Source organism: Rhagoletis zephyria, unplaced genomic scaffold, assembly GCF_001687245.7.
Source record: "Rhagoletis zephyria isolate East Lansing unplaced genomic scaffold, Rhagoletis_zephyria_1.1 Rzeph_scaffold_03492, whole genome shotgun sequence".
Lineage (NCBI taxonomy): Eukaryota > Metazoa > Arthropoda > Insecta > Diptera > Tephritidae > Rhagoletis > Rhagoletis zephyria.
In genome coordinates, this window is record NW_016160575.1 from 1 (window position 1) to 16,218 (window position 16,218).

Here is a 16,218-nt window from a genome sequence, read left to right on the forward strand (position 1 = left end):
CGAAATTCTTGAACATTAACGTTGTTTGGCTACTCGTAACTACTCGTACTCGAAATATGCTTGCAATGGAGAAGATATGGAAGTATATATCGTACCTTTGCTGAGTGTCATAATCCAAAACAATAAACAATTCCGTTTAAGAAGAATAGGAAGTTCCCTGACTTGATTTAATTTAACTTTTTTAAATCAGCTAAAAATATGATTAAAGTGATTGGCCCTTATTCATAGACAAAATAAACTCCACAGTAAAGTTAGTTGCAGATTTTTGACTTAATTTTCAATGGGATATCTGTAAAAAAAAACTGCAACAAACTTTACAGTGGAGTTTATTTTGTCTATGACTACGGGCCAATCACTTTAATCATATTTTTAGCTGATTTAAAAAGTTAAAATAAATCAAGTTAGGGAACTTCCTATTCTTCTTAAACGGAATCGCTATATATATCCATTATTTTATACTTTTTAGTTCTTGTTGTAATAAAAGCGTGTTTTTTAGTTTTTTAACTATAGTATAAAATACATTTTTTACCTAACGTGCTAGATTTGACCGTAACAAACAAAATTTTCAATATATTTCAATTAAAATAGGTAATGCACATATTCTGAATATAGACCAAATCGGAGCACAGATGCCGATTTTTTTTTTATATATAGACTCACGCACCACATAACTGCCAAAATTTTTTGTGTAGTTATTTCTTTTATGTAAGCAAATGCATTCTAAATGTGAACTTAATCGGATCATAAACACGGGTTTTACAAGTATCTCGACTCCTGCGCCACCTATCATCAACATTTTTTGTGGATTTATTTCTTTTCATACAAGTAATATATGTTCTAAATATGAACCACGTCAGACTATAAATAGGGGTTTTACACATATCTCGACTCCTGCGCCACCTATCGGCAAATATTTTTCGGACTTATTTCTTTTCATATAAGTAATATATGTTATAAATATGAACCAAATCAGACTATAAATGCGGGTTTTACTAATATCTCGACTCCTGCGCTACCTAGCGGATTAAGTCATCTTTTATATTGCATTGTCCTCGAGTTGTTAAATATTGACTGCAAAGTTCCAGGACATACAAAGATACATACATACATACATACATACATACATATAAGTGTAGTTAAATACAAGTAATTTTTAGCAAAAAAAGACCCGACTTAAAACTAACTACTAACGACCAATATATCTATATATTTCATGATTCAATTATCGGATCTAAACCAAATTAGTACGGGACCACCTCTGAGACACTACCTTTCCGTTGCAAAAAGAGTTATCGAAATCGGTTGACTTGGTGCAAAGTTATGCGATAACATACATAAAAAAATAAATAAAAAAATTGCACAGCTGCATCGATGCGTATGTAAACTGTTAACTTTAAAGACTTTTTTCGAGTTTAGATTTTTTGGATTATGACACTTTTGCAGCAAATGGGCAATATGTATGTATGTGCGTTTGGATGGTCCAAAAACAGTAAAATCGGAATTGTAATGCTCTCACCCCCTAGGATGGTTCTATATCAAAAAAAGTATTCCTCTTTTTTTTATTTTGAAATCAAAAAATATTTAGAGGTCGCTCAAAGCACTCAAAGTTTTCCATGTATTTTTATATGGGGAAAAAAAAAATTTTTCCAAGAAATGGTATAGATCTCTTAAGAATCAATATTTTTCAATCGGAAAACTCTGGTTCTCTTCTGGAGACTTTCAATAATAATACCCAATTGTTTATTTAACCATTTTTTAATTCTAACGGTTTTTATTGGTCCCCCTATTGCATTTTTCGGGATTTTTGTGAGATTTTGGCGGACCAATAAATTATAGTTGCGATGAAAAAATGGTAAACTTTGGGCGCTGTGATTTCAAAGTAAAGAAAGGTTATATTTTTTCGGTGCAGAACAATCCTAGGGGATGAAAGCATAAAAATTCTGACTTTACTTTTTCAATTGCATTCTTGGACCACCTTAATAGGTATGTGCATCTTTATATGCACATATGAACATAAGCACTTTTTAAGTAGCTAGCTATGTGAACATGTTTCAAATAATTTTTTCTGTCTCATACTTTTTCAGAACATGCCATTTTGCCCTTGGGACCAGAGCCAACCATTGTTTCATGTCCAGCATGTCATGTCACGAAACTAACACGCATCGACTATGAACCAAGCGCCAGGACACATTTAATGGCAGCAATACTTTGCATAGTGGGGTAAGAAATTTAGTAAAATTAATGAGATGCTTTTAATTTAATGTGTTCATACATACGTAAGGCATTCTTAATAGGTTTAAATTCTATTGATTGGAAATGGAATGAACAAATTTAAAACCCACTGCTACAGATAAATCTGACTCAGGCGCGGTAGCTTAGTGGCTAGAGGTTAATACGAACACACGGTAGGACACAGATTCGATCCCTAGTCTGTGCAGCATCCCATAACTACAAGAAACATTTTTTAATTGAACTGGCCTCTCATAAAAGAAGCTTTTAAAAAACAATTCGGCAAAGATATAAAACTGTACGCCCTTCTATTTGTGCAACAACAACAAACAGCTCGGCTGGGCATTTAACAAAAATGTGAGCGACAAATATACATATATTTTTCGATAAATCGACATTAATTATACCTGATCCATACAGTGTAATACAGCAAATTTTAGAGATAGTTTCTATGCACCAACAATTCTTTAAAACTTGTTTGAATGGGTTCCACTAATGGATCAAATTTCGTATTGGTGCCACTGTGTTTATGCATTGGTTGTTATATACCCAAAAACGAACATAATTTTTTTTAGTTAGGCCAAACTAAACTTGGTAATTTTTAAAATTTTTGGCCGCAATGATTCAGATTTGTTTATTAGTAGGAAGAAGAAAATCACAATAAATTCAAGCCTAACAAAAAGGTGATATATGTGTTTTGTATAGTGAAAGCTTCCATAAGCTGACATCGATAGTCATCTACTTCTTGTCCGCCTATAAGAGATGTCCGCTTATTGGCATTTCGTAAACAATAATATTAATTAAATTAAAAAAATTTCAAGTTCGGCTTCAAAATTAAAATAATAATAAATTTAATTATTCAATTTTAGGAATTTTCAATTAAAATACTGTTCATTTTCTAACAAAACCCCTATAAACCCAAGATTAAAAGTTTCTAAACGACTACAAACGTCAGCCTGGAGATCAAGCGAAAAATAAGACTTGCCAACAGGTGATACTTTGGGTGAAGAAGAAAAGACTACAAAAAAATTCCACATATTTTCATCCAAAGTTAAAACTCTTTTCTCAGAAGTGTAAGAATTTTTTTTAGAGCCATTCAGTTTGAAATGGGGGAGCTATTGTGTTGACCGATACTGTATGTGCATACTATGTATGATTTTAAGAATATAAATTTATACAAAATTATTAAAAAAAAACTTATCAGCAGACTTAATTCTTACTTATCTCCTTTTGAGTTTGATAAATTTGCGACAAAACGCATACCTACAACCACACACACACAAAGAACCATTAGGTATTAAATGTTATGCATGAACTGCATAAGCTTCCGCAGCCAAGCAAACAAAGAATCACATTTCATTTACGTAATTGAAAACATTTTACGCACGATTGCATACACACACATTATAGAGATAAAAAAAATTAAGTTAAATAAATTTATATATTTCCACCATAATTTAACTTAACTTTTGTTCAATCAATTTCAGCTTATGGTGCTGCGTCTGTTTGCCCTACTGTGCAGAGAGTTGCATGAGTACGAACCATTATTGCGGTAATTGCAATAAATTCCTGGGCACCTACAATGGCGGCGGATTCTAATGGATTGTGAAGCGGGCAGAAAGCAGCGGTTGACCTTCAAACACTCGCCAGCATTATTCTTTTATTGTCGCTTACATTTTTTATAAAACCAGTAGTTAATCAATGAATCTTAAATTTTTTCATATTTAAGTACTATGTAAAATATATTGCGATAGCACGAAGGTATTGCATGCGCAGGAACAGAAGCACTATGTACATATGTATATGCACACAAAGCCACACATGCATATGCCTAACTGTTTACAAGTGTTAATGCACGATTATTTAATGATTGATAAAAGCTTTAAATAAACTTACATAATAAATACTTATGTACCTCTACACAATAAAGTATATTTTTCAAAATAGTTAATGTGATAATGAATACATATCTATGTATGTGTGAAAAAGTATTTATGGGCGTACAAATTATGTACATATTGTTGAAATATAAAAATAAAATTTCTCTTTGTAAGTACATTAGGGTGGTCCTTAAATGTTGGACGCAAATTTTTACATCAGATTTCCTAAGCCTCAACTCCTACATCGAAGATATCACATATAAATGTTGGTCCTAACAGTGTTGCAAATTTTCATCAGTATAGCAGTAATGCCGCTTTTATTGCGTGCCTCGAACAGGCCCTGTACTTGTATACATATTCCATATGGAATCTTTGTCACTAAAAAGGTCTCCTTTGATACGAGTAAGTATAATCTCTTGTATATAAATCTATATATACTAGCAGACCCGGCGAACTCTGTGCCGCCAAAAAAATTAATTTATTGTATTGAAATATTTGGTCCAACGTTTTCACCAACAATTCACGTTCACGTTCGGTTTTGTGGTCGTCAGAAGGCATATCTTTCATTGCCGTCTTAGATAACCTAACGAAAGAGTTATGCCCGCGAAGAAATTCTTGCGGCAACAATGATCCGGTTCGATGGTGAATTATCCTAATCTGTGTGATACAGTTGGTGGCAACTTCACAATGGTGTCAAATTAAAGCGCTTGGCCTGTAGATGTGCACTAAGGTTTAACTTAAAAAAAAGTGCCCACCTTCTAAAAAATTATATTCATATTATTAAAAAATAAATTAATCAATCATTACAAAATGGATATCAAATTCAATTTGAATTAAGGGAATTAGTTAGGAGAAGTTTCCTGCAACATATGGGTGCCAAACGAAAGGGGGTTCAGAAGGTAGTAGTTTGAAAAAATTTTGAAGAGGGTTGCCACCTGCTTGATAGGTCGAACTTAGTTAACTCATACACAAGTTATATAAAACATAAAAATACGGATGCAACGAAATAATGTTAAGAAATCTTTAGTTTGAACACAAAGACTATTTTGGAGATATTGGAAGAGGGTTTCCACCTGTTTAAAAATTAAATTTAAGCTATTGAATAAGTTAAATAAATTTTTAAAATATGGACATCAATCCAATGGTGTTTGAAAAATCTTTTTTCTTGAACTATATTCATCGGGGTTGCCACATGCTTAAAAAATAAAGTTCAACTTAATACATCAGTTAATTGAAATGTGTATCGCAATGGTAGACGAAGGAGTTTTAGTTGAAAATAATTTTGCTATTTTTCATGGCAGAAATACACTCCGAGGCTTGACATTGCCTGCCGAGGGAGGACCGCTGTTAAGAGAAAACCTTTTTTTATATTTTATTACTAAAGGATGGATATCAATCGAAATGGGTTTGAAAATGCTTTATTTCTGAAATGGATATGTTTAAAAATCAAATTCAACTTGAATTAAGGCAATTGCATAATTGAAATACATACATATGCAACCAGGAGGAAAAGCAGTAATGCATTCCATGCGTGATAAATAATCGAATATATTTCTTATGAGTTTTAGATCCAATTACTGTTTAATATGTAATCAGCATTCTAATGTATTCAAAAATTCGCAAAAATTTCATAATAAATCACATTAATTTCTCGATACTAGATAATGCAAAATTTAATGCCTAATTTTTCTTTGGACATCGCCCTGGGGGAAAAATGCATTATCGAATGCAAAAAGGGTTGTTTTACTTATTATTTATTCGATTACTATACATTACATTTTCGCACTGGGCATGCATCACAATATAGATGTCCAACGAAAGAGTTTAAGAAGGATTTAGTTTTAAAATATTTTAAGAGGGCTTGCCACATGTTTTTATACCCGAGCCCACTTGTGCACAAGGGTATTATAACTTTGTTCACATAACGGTTGTTTGTAACAGGCAAAACGAATCGAGATAGATATAGACAAATGTATACATAAATGATCAGAATGAAAAGAGAAATCGATTAAGCGGTGACTGTCCGTCCGTCCGTCCGTCTGTGCACACGATAACTCGAGTAAAAATTGAGATATCTGCACCTCTCTCGGGCGTAGGACGGATGGTATTGAAAATGGGCAAAATCGGACAATAACCAAGCATAACTCCCATATAACGGTAACCGCCCACTTATGATCACATATATGTATCTCGGTAACCGTTCTAGCAATTTGTACCAAACTCGGTATGGTTATTGTACTTGCCACATAAAAGAAAAACGTTGAAAATTAAGGCCGCTTTTCGTATAGACGCTAATTTACTTAAAATTGATACACCCCGGCTTACCATGTAGCGTTAGCTTTCGGAAAGGTAAAAATCATATATTTAGTACTTGCGCCGGGTATTTAATGTTCGGCTCCGCCCAAACTTAGACTTTCTTACTTGTTATTATTATAAATGTAATAAGTTATGACTATACCAAGTGCTTTGACACTTGAATTCACGATATGTCAAAAAGTGGAGTTAATCGATTTGGCAAGTGAACCATTCAAATGAAAGTGTAATCTTATCTATTTAGTAGATAAGACTGTTTCTTTATGATTTATAATTAAACACTCACATCATACTTTAATTCTGAAATAAAATGATAACTCGTTATCGGTATAATTAACAAATTTGTTAGAAGTGGTGTTTAATACGAAGTTCGACATATGGAGATATTTACTTGTTGATGCGAGATGGAGGTATTTCGATATGTGTTGCTGTGTTTTTTTTCTTGCAAATATTGGTGGGTTTTCATAACTCGTCACTACTATATAACATATAAACAGTACCCAATAAGCATTGGGCTTGGTTAGCAATTTGAAAATGATTGAGGAACTAATATTTTTTCAAGTCTCACTTTCTTTAATGAATGTGAAATAAGTAAGTATACGATTCGAGAACTAGGCCATTCACCAACAAACCGGAACCCCCTCTAACCAATGTTGTTTGCCTCCGTTATGAGTTCGAAATCCAGCCCATTACAGAATGGAAATTTTAATGAGAGTATGATTGTCTTATATTTGCCTTTGAGAGTGAGCTGGCTTTCACTATCTCTCTTGTCTCTATGGTTTTAATTTTGTAACCCATTATCGAAGGTCTTTTCGAGCGTTCGCCAAAATGTTTATACGGTTTTAAGTATACAGCTTATATACATTAAGTTATCAGCTTACAGCTTAGCTCTTTGTAATCATATTCCTTATTCTAAGAGCTATTGCTTAAATTTGGTAGTGGCATTATACTAGAAGTCGAACGTGTACGTTGTTTACTGCATTTAATGCACTTAGGTCGACTTTCTTCAGAGAATTTTCGCAACAGGTCGCACGATTGTCAAATTGTGCGGTCTCCAATAAGGAACAAATTCTTTATACGGCTAAAGTTTTGTGCAATACCGTCGATCTGGCATAATCCTTGCATGCATAAAATCGATAATTTTTGATGCATCAGCAGATTTTAGACAACTTTCCCTAGGATCGCCATTAGCGAACTACGACCACGATTGCGACTAATAGTGGCCCTATGGGGTAACGCAAGCCACAATATTTAAAAATAAAACAAAAACTTAATGTGGGTGGTAACTTTGAGCGCTCCACCCGCCAGCGTTCCAACTCACCTCGCCTCATGGGAGAAAAGGCAGCAAAATTGTTTTTTTTTTAATATAATATGCCCCTTTTTTGAACTTTGACTACTACAAACAAAAAAACAATGTATGGTAAATAGTAATTTAAGTTTTAATTAATTTAATTTAATTTAGTAGTAGTTTAAGTAATAAAAACGAAGACTTAAGTTTATTAGAGCTTTTTTAATGTTATTCCTAACATTTGCATTCCGAAAATTCGCATTCGCATTCGCGAGTGTGAAAAATATGACATTCGAAATATCCCTAGTACACACGTACAAATCGTTGTTAAAATATAGAAAAGCACCAATGATGATTCTTTACTAACAGGAAAAGTAAAGAACGAAAAAGTCCAAACATTAGCTACATACATATATTTTTGTGTAGGACTTTTTCAAATATGCCAGAAAATTAATAATTTTTAAGTTACGGCTCCAAAACTGTTAGTAAATATGCGTTTAAGAATACGGTTTGTATAGGGTTGCCAGATTGGATTTATCACACTGAGATTCAGGGGTCTCCGATCGAATCTCGAAGCCGAGGGTTTGTCACAAATTTCTCAGGGTTTGAGAAAATTCCTCAGGTTTTATGCAATTGTTTTTTTTTTCTATATGGGAAATATTTTCGTATAACATTTTAACCCAGTAGCTCCCGCCTGAAAAGATCGTTTTGACCATTACATCGAGAAACCCCGAGAAAAGTAAATTTGGAAGTTCCTTAGAGGATTGAAACATTCTAGAAAATTAATCTTCGGAAAAGTTTAATAAGGGTCTTCTCAAGCAAAAACTTCATGTCACCAACGTAAAAGTCTGTATAAAGTTAAGGCAAAAAATCTATGCCATGAAGGAATTACATATTTTCGCTATGTGGCAAACTGCAAACTGATTTCAGTTCAAACTTAGATCACGTAAACTGCGTTTGTATTGAACAGCTGGCTGATATTTGATTGGATAATCTTTATTTAAGCCAGCCAGCTTTTAAACTAAGTTTAAACCAAACAAGTGCGCTGGAAAACTGGCGCTGAGAAACGTAAAGTTTGGGTGCACCACCTTTTTCGACAAGAGGGAAATTTTTTTTCGACCACCTTAATGTAATGTAGCGCATTGAGAGCGTATATACGAATTGACAAAAATGTATGTATATATGTGGAGGTAATTATGAGTGTGCGTCTTGCCAATGCGCCCAGCACACCCCCACTCTGCAACAGTGAAATTTACCGCGATTTCCGATGATAAAAATGTAAGCTTTTCGTTTGAAATCGATTGTTATCGCCGCGTCCGCTACTGGCAGTGCTGATAACCACAGAAGCGCGTAAGTACGTACATAGATGCACATACATATACATACATGTACTTGTGTACTTTGAATACCCTGTTGGAATAAAGCGAGCCGTATAAAAAGTAACCAGTTGAAAAAGTAGTTAGAAATGAATCACTTTCAAATTAATGCAGCAGGCGAGTGTCCGGCTCAGAATTGGGAACAATGTGGATTATGGTAGTGTGTCAGTATAAACCTTTTAAGAAAAGAATTCAGAAATTTATTTTGTGTACATTTTAAAAGGTCAATTGGGGTTGTGTATTTTATGTTCTCTTACTGTTTATTTTTAAATCACAGATTGCAGCACGCACTATTCCGAATCTAAAATTAATTCAAATAATTTGAGATTCTATTAATAGAATTGATTATTTTCACATCAGAACTGTGTACTCTGTAGGGGCTATATGTAGATTTTCAATGAATTCAGATAACAAAATAGCCAAGCTAGAAAATATCAAACCGGTTTACCGGAAATTTGAGATCATAGAGTTTTAGAATTATCTACTTCCGACTGTATTTCTAGTTGCTTTCGAAATCATTTCCTACATGGAATTTTCAATTACAGTGGTGGAAAAATAAATACGCACACGGCGTTTTTTTTTCAAATTTTGCCCATTATTCTTTCGTATATATAATATTTTTTATTTGTACATAAAATTATAGCTCATTATCTAACAAACACCATATAAATTAATATTTCAAACTTTGTGCAAAATTATAACAATTCTGCGAAATTGCATATAAATTTTTAAGTTTTTAATCAGATTTTTTAGAATTTTTGGAGTATGCCGTTTTATAGTCCAATAAATTTTAGTAGAATGACGTGTAAGTTTTAAGTTGCAAAAAAAATCGTGTTGATTTTTGGCAATTTTTTCCATAAAAGCTTTTTTTCCATAAAAATTATGTTCGACATTTTTTTTTTGTATGGAAAAAGTGCGTAATACATTCAGAATAAAAATTATCAGAAATCGGCGCGATTTTGTAGGCACTTCAACTTGTACTTTATTCAGCTAAAATTGGACTATAAAACTGCATACTCAAAAAAATCTAAAAAATCGGATTAAAATGTTGCAAATTTAGATTCAGTTTTGCAAATTTAAATAACATTTTTGCACAAAGTTTGAAATATCAAGTTATATAGGCTTTGTTAGATAATGAGCTTTACTTTTATAAAAAAACAATCTGCCTTATCCTGAGTTTCGTCGAAAAAAAAAATCACCCGAAAATTTGTCATCCGACAATAGTAGAACCATGGAAACCAAAAGTGAAAAGTGAATCGCTTCGGTGAAAATGAATCACATGATAAGGCTGAATAAATATTAAAAACACAAAAGAAAAATAGGAAAAATGTGTTATTTATTTTTCCAACACTGTATATACCCTTTTCAATGAAAGCAGTTATGCGTTGATGTATACTGTTCTCAATAACTGGAAAATGTATGCGCATTACGGTGGTCCAAAAATGCATGTGAAAAAGTAAAGTCGGGATTCTTATGCTCTCACTCCCTAGCATTGTTCTACACCGAGAGTTACCCCCCATTTTATTTTGAAATCAAAAACTATTTAGAGGTAGCTCAAAACGCTCAAAGTAGCAAAAAACCGGATTATTCGATATTCGAAAAAAACGCCTTGAAACCGGTTAAACCGGTTTGAAAAAACCGTGTCAATAATCCTAGTATTTATAGATAAATACGCACGTTGTATATTTTCAATAGTGTTCGTATGGCTTGGCTTAACTTCTCGATTGTATATAATACAGTTTCTGCTTTCGCGCCCTGCCGCACGTCTTTGTGGGATTTTTATAGTTTTATTTACTTTTCGGACTGTTTCGTTTTTGTTAAGAATTGTGTCGCACCAAAATCGAAAATTGCTCGCCGTAAGTATGTGAAAGCTCCGCAGTATGAGATATGAGTGCAGCAGTAACGGCGTGACACACCTGGCTGACGCGCATTATACAAATAAAAATAATTAGAGCAAAGTATTCGAATTTTAACCCACCGCGAAAACCAGAGAAAATTGCAAAGAGTGTTTGCCTCCAACAAACATTCTACAAGTGTAGCATATCAATATCAAATATCTCTACAAAGAATTACCATAAAGTGTTTTCCTCGCAAATATGGATGAAAAATCAAACGTTCCGCAGCGCATTTACCCGTCCACGCCACTTGAGCAGCCGGTCGCAGCGAGTGAACAGCAACAGGCTCTATTGCAACCGGCTCCACCCACGTACTCACAAGCAACAGGTGCCACACCCACGACAGCGCCGGATGCCGCGCATATTGTTGTAATTACGCGTAAGTGACGCAACCTTTGAGTTCCTAAATCGTTTCTTTCGCTTGTGATTTGCTTCTACATTTTTATTTTTCTTTGCCTTGGGTACAGCCGGCGCACCGTTGGCATATGGACCCGCACCGGTGGATATACAGTGTCCCTACTGCCACAATTATACACGCACCCGCTTGCGCTTTAAGCCAACCTCACGCACGCATCTAATTGCCCTGCTGCTATGCCTTTTCCAGTAAGTGCTTATTATGGCGTTGCCCACTATGGTTTTTTATACCCAAGGCATGCAGGTTTCAGGGGTTTTTTATTATGTACAATCTAGTTCAGTGGTCGGCATTCTAACACATTCAAACGATTCAATAAGTGAGACTGTGTGCGTTAAATGCACTTCTCAGCTACCGCTCTTCGTATATGTACGTGTGAAACACACATGTGCTCAGAGAGCGCTCAGTGAGCTATGGCCTGCCGACCATTTAGCATTAGTGATTTGAAATTCTAAGAAAAACGGTTTAAGGAAAATGGTGAATTTTAAAAGTTTTACATTGCGAAAGTAATTTAACCACAAGAAATCATGAGACCACCCAAAGTTGGTACTGTATAAAGTGGGGTATGCGGACGAAATCGATGCAGAAAGAAGCCCTCTTATAGTCTAAGCTTTTACAGAGATAAGCCGAAAAAGTTTTTGTATTCCACTGTACAGCGTAAATCTTATCTATAAGAAGATAAATGCGGAACTAAGCCGATATAATAAGATTTTCGAGTGTACTGAGTTGCAATCATTTCAGAGAATTAAAAAAAAGATACTAGGGGTATCCATCTTAACGCTTAAATGCATCGATACATACAAAATACATCGATTCCATACAAAATTAAGTAAGTTTACGAGGTTTGCCTGGTTACGAGGCATTGACTCGTTTTGATGAATACCCCTATGTATGTATTTTTATTTTTTAATATTTTTCTATTTAACGATTTTAATACTGCGATCTTATGTTTTTAGGCTCTACTGCTTCGTGTGTTTACCCTATTGCATTGGCAGTTGCATGAATACGGCACATTATTGTGGCTTGTGTGACCGTTACTTGGGTACCTACGTGCGAGAATAATCAGGATATCCGAGAATGGAGGCTTTCAACACATTTTATTTAGGTCACAAGAAAACAAATTATTCAAGCTTTGATGCTAAATGCATGATAAAAATATAGTAAGGTAGAACCGCTGAGAGTCACTTTTAAGATTCTTGACGTTTCCAAACAATTTAATTTTTAAATTTACTCACAAACTCACACACACATTTTCATTTTCAATCTCAAGCAACAACAATTTCGAACAATTTCAATTTTTTATTTTCACTTTTATATGATTTTAAAATGTTGGCAAACTTCAAAAAAAAATCATGGCCGACAAATTGAGAGAACGGTTATACCTTGCTATGTTTTTATCATGGCTAAATGTTTATAATTTCAATATGTATAAATTTCGAAGTATTACAAGCCATATGTAAATGTACATACATGTGTACATATCGCTCATTTACTTCAATATTGTCATAATCCAAAAAATACAAATATTGAGTTAAGTACGCAGAAATCACCGCTAACCGCTAGAACAAAATACGTACTAAGATTTACAATGGGAGTATATACATATGTGTAAATTTAAAACTTTAAGTTTCGCTTTTTTGAGTTACGATACTATTGAAGCAAATGATAGTCAATGTACATATATAACAATAATATTGCACATTAGGCCGGAGTAATTTGTTCAACGCAAAATTTTCGAAGAAAGTTTATGGCAAATTCAAATTCTAAGATTAATTCCAAGCAAAAGTGGCGAACAAACTATGTACCAAAATGGACGTTTGATCCTCTCAATTTTCAAAAGGAAAAGCAGTATATTGTATGCAGAAAACGCAAAGTTTATTAAATGAATAACTAATTTCGTTCAGAAAAATTAAAATACAAGAATTTTCTTTAAAAATTAGGAGGGTCAAACATAATTTTTCGTACATAGTTCGTTCGCCATTTTTGCTAAGAATTGAACGTAGAATTCGAATATGCCATACACTTTTTTAGAAATTAGATTACTCCGCCCTAGTGCACATATTTATATTAAGGCATATGTATCTACGATCTTAAATAAGTAAATACCTTTTTAAACTTTGGAGTGCACATACATGTATGTATGCATCTACGAAAACATTTACTTTTTTATCTAAATATTTGTAATGAAATGTATATCTGAAATTCAGCCGATAAGAAGGAAAGCAATAAACGCCACAAACTGTAAATTAAAATTAATATTTGACTTCATTGTACATGTGTAATATTTTCGTAGCTTCATTTTTATATTCAACAATTTGTATTGAGCTTGAGGCCGTTTTAATGAAAAACATATTGTGCAAAAGCAACAATAATGTGAAAAAATGGTAGAAGTGATAGCTATTTCGGAAATCACCATATATCCTCATCAGACTTCTTTCAGTAGGATTCGAACCGACGATCCCACTGACTCAGCCAGTTGCCTATTTACGCACTGTGCTAAGTTCGCCTTGTTAATTCTTAATGCTTATTTCCACTATTTCACTATTTAAGCCATTTTCACAATCAAGCGCAGCTATTCCGCTGCAATTCACTTGATCATGTGGTTGTTGGTATTGTTGGTTTTTGCTAATAATTCTATTTTTAGAATGTTTTACTTTTAGGTGTACTCGTCTTTAAGTTATTTGTTTTTGTTATTTTATGGCCTTATAACAATTATATTCAACAATGTTTATTCATTTAATTTAGCAGGCGAAGGTGGAAACTATGAAATCACAGAATTCAAGCATTTTATTTCCGAATTATATTTTGTCCAGCTGATGATTAGGCAGTGCAAATACACCCGCAACATAACAATCAGCAGGTTAATTATACTAATCTTCTATACTAGTTATATAAAGAAAGGTCCCTTTTTTTGTAAAAGGTAATCTCGCGAACGGCTGGTCCGATTTTCATGAAATTTTGTATATAAATAGCTTTCAGCGACCACCATGATTTAGGAAAAAAATTTACTTTTTTCCGGTAGGTGGAGCAGGGACCGATCTATTCGAAAAAATCTCATAATGGTCCGACTTGCTTAAAATTTAGTACGTAGGGGGCTTTTTTACCTGGATTAGCATATATGATTCTTTTTTCCGTAAAGTGGACCAGAGAGCGATCTATTCGAAAAAGTCTTATTTATCGTCCGGTTTGCTTGAAATTTAGTACGTAGAAAGCCTTTTCCTAGATTAACATACAGGATCCATTTTTTCCATCGTATTTATTGTCCGTTTCGCCTCAAAAATAAGATGTATATTGGTAACGGTAGGGGCAATACTATTGAAAAAGAGAGCCGCAAGTTGGCGCTGGAGTCCATTTATTGCTAAAAATCGTGGAAAGAAGACATTTGGAGACGCCAGGGATCAAAATCAAATTACCACCGTTAAATCGACCAGCATAAATAATGTGACCAACTATTTCATAGCTAGGGTTCGATCGATAACACTAAAGTATCACTCTAATGAGTACTTGTATTCAAAAGACTGAAAGTATCGATACCTACTCAGTATCGGCAAAGTATCGAGTACTTACTTGAATTGTTTTCATCTTCTCTTTCGAGAGATACTTCCATTTTTTGTTGTAAAAGGTCGTATGGTTACGTCTTATCATTGTTTAAAACATTGTATGTCAAAATCAAATAAAAAGCCAATAAAGTTGCAGGTATAGAAAACGTATATATCTGTGTTCATATGGAAAAGTAGCTTATGTCGAAGGGTTGGCTTTAGTATAATGCGGCATTCCTTTTATTCTTTAAACGACAAGGAATTTTTTGATGAGACTTAATAAGAATATTGACTTGCTAGTATCGGAACTATTTCTTGCACGTTTATTTTCTAAATGTTGTTCAACGGCTCAGCGCCATCGAATCATTCGGAATCGTATACTGCAAATGCCGATTTATATTAAAGTCAGCCTTTCGACATAAGCTACTTTTCCATACGAACACAGATATTTAAGTTATTTAGTAAGAATACAAAATAATTATTAATTAATATTTGCGGCACATTACCAAGGAACAGTATTGGTTATAATTGTTTCAGTCATATGAGTGTATAGGTCACCCAATATGGATAAGTTTCGAATTTTTATTTTTGTTTTTATTTTCAAATTAGTTTTATTCACTTTTTTTATAAATAATATAGTTCATTCCATAACAAAAACCTTGTTAATCCAAGTTTAAAACTTTGTACAAAAATTAAAAGCAAATCAACAAAGTTTCATCAAAGAACGTAAATAATAAGAAGAGACAACTTATGCCTTCTCTTTCGCGCTAGTACGTTTTCATCAAAATTTCACACTTTTTATTCTGAATAAAAAGTGTTTAATTTTGGTGAAACTTTGATTTTCTTTTAATTTAATTAATTTTAATTTTTTATAAAAAATTAACTAAAATTAATTTGAAAATAAAAATAAAAATCCGGCACTTATCCATAAGGTCACCCCTATAAGTATACAGCGCACTGCATCATTTACAAACTATTTATGAAAAAAAAATTGTATTGTTTCTTTTGGTAAATTGCTGAGGAACAATATTCGTTAGAATTACATATATGACTTCATATACATAAGTATATTATTCACAAAACACTTATTAAAAAAAAGCTTTTGGGGCACACTGCCAAGAAACAACAACTTTTCTAAATGCTTTCCAGACAAGCGATTTCTACTTTCTCTACTACATGACCGCACTTTTCGCGAAAACTCTAATAAGGTCATTTGTTGAGTTGCCCTTGCAATGATGAAAGGAGTAGAAATTACTCTTTCGATACCAAGTACTTTTTTTCGATAC

General features: G+C 33.4%; 2 protein-coding genes across 2 annotated transcripts; both read left to right on the forward strand.

The window, feature by feature from the left end:
• Positions 1-2,062: 2,062 nt before the first annotated feature.
• Positions 2,063-4,175, forward strand: LOC108369090 (lipopolysaccharide-induced tumor necrosis factor-alpha factor homolog; the record flags this gene model as incomplete). The annotated part of the gene is made up of 2 exons (XM_017624083.1): positions 2,063-2,220; positions 3,717-4,175. Coding segments are annotated over 2 exons (270 nt in total), but the record flags the coding sequence as incomplete, so codon positions are not given.
• Positions 4,176-10,367: 6,192 nt separating this feature from the next.
• Positions 10,368-12,470, forward strand: LOC108369088 (lipopolysaccharide-induced tumor necrosis factor-alpha factor homolog). The gene is made up of 3 exons (XM_017624081.1): positions 10,368-11,360; positions 11,449-11,584; positions 12,350-12,470. Exons 1-3 carry the CDS (start codon positions 11,183-11,185, stop codon positions 12,453-12,455), a joined length of 420 nt encoding a protein of 139 aa, XP_017479570.1. The 5' UTR covers positions 10,368-11,182; the 3' UTR covers positions 12,456-12,470.
• The last annotated feature ends 3,748 nt before the right edge of the window (positions 12,471-16,218 follow it).

Excerpts from the sequence above, each read along its gene's own strand:
- LOC108369088 (XM_017624081.1), top strand. The coding sequence starts at position 11,183 with ATGGATGAAAAATCAAACGTTCCGCAGCGCATTTACCCGTCCACGCCA. Across the intron at positions 11,361-11,448 it reads GCATATTGTTGTAATTACGC|CCGGCGCACCGTTGGCATAT; the intron begins GTAAGTGACGCA and ends CCTTGGGTACAG. Across the intron at positions 11,585-12,349 it reads CTGCTGCTATGCCTTTTCCA|GCTCTACTGCTTCGTGTGTT; the intron begins GTAAGTGCTTAT and ends TTATGTTTTTAG.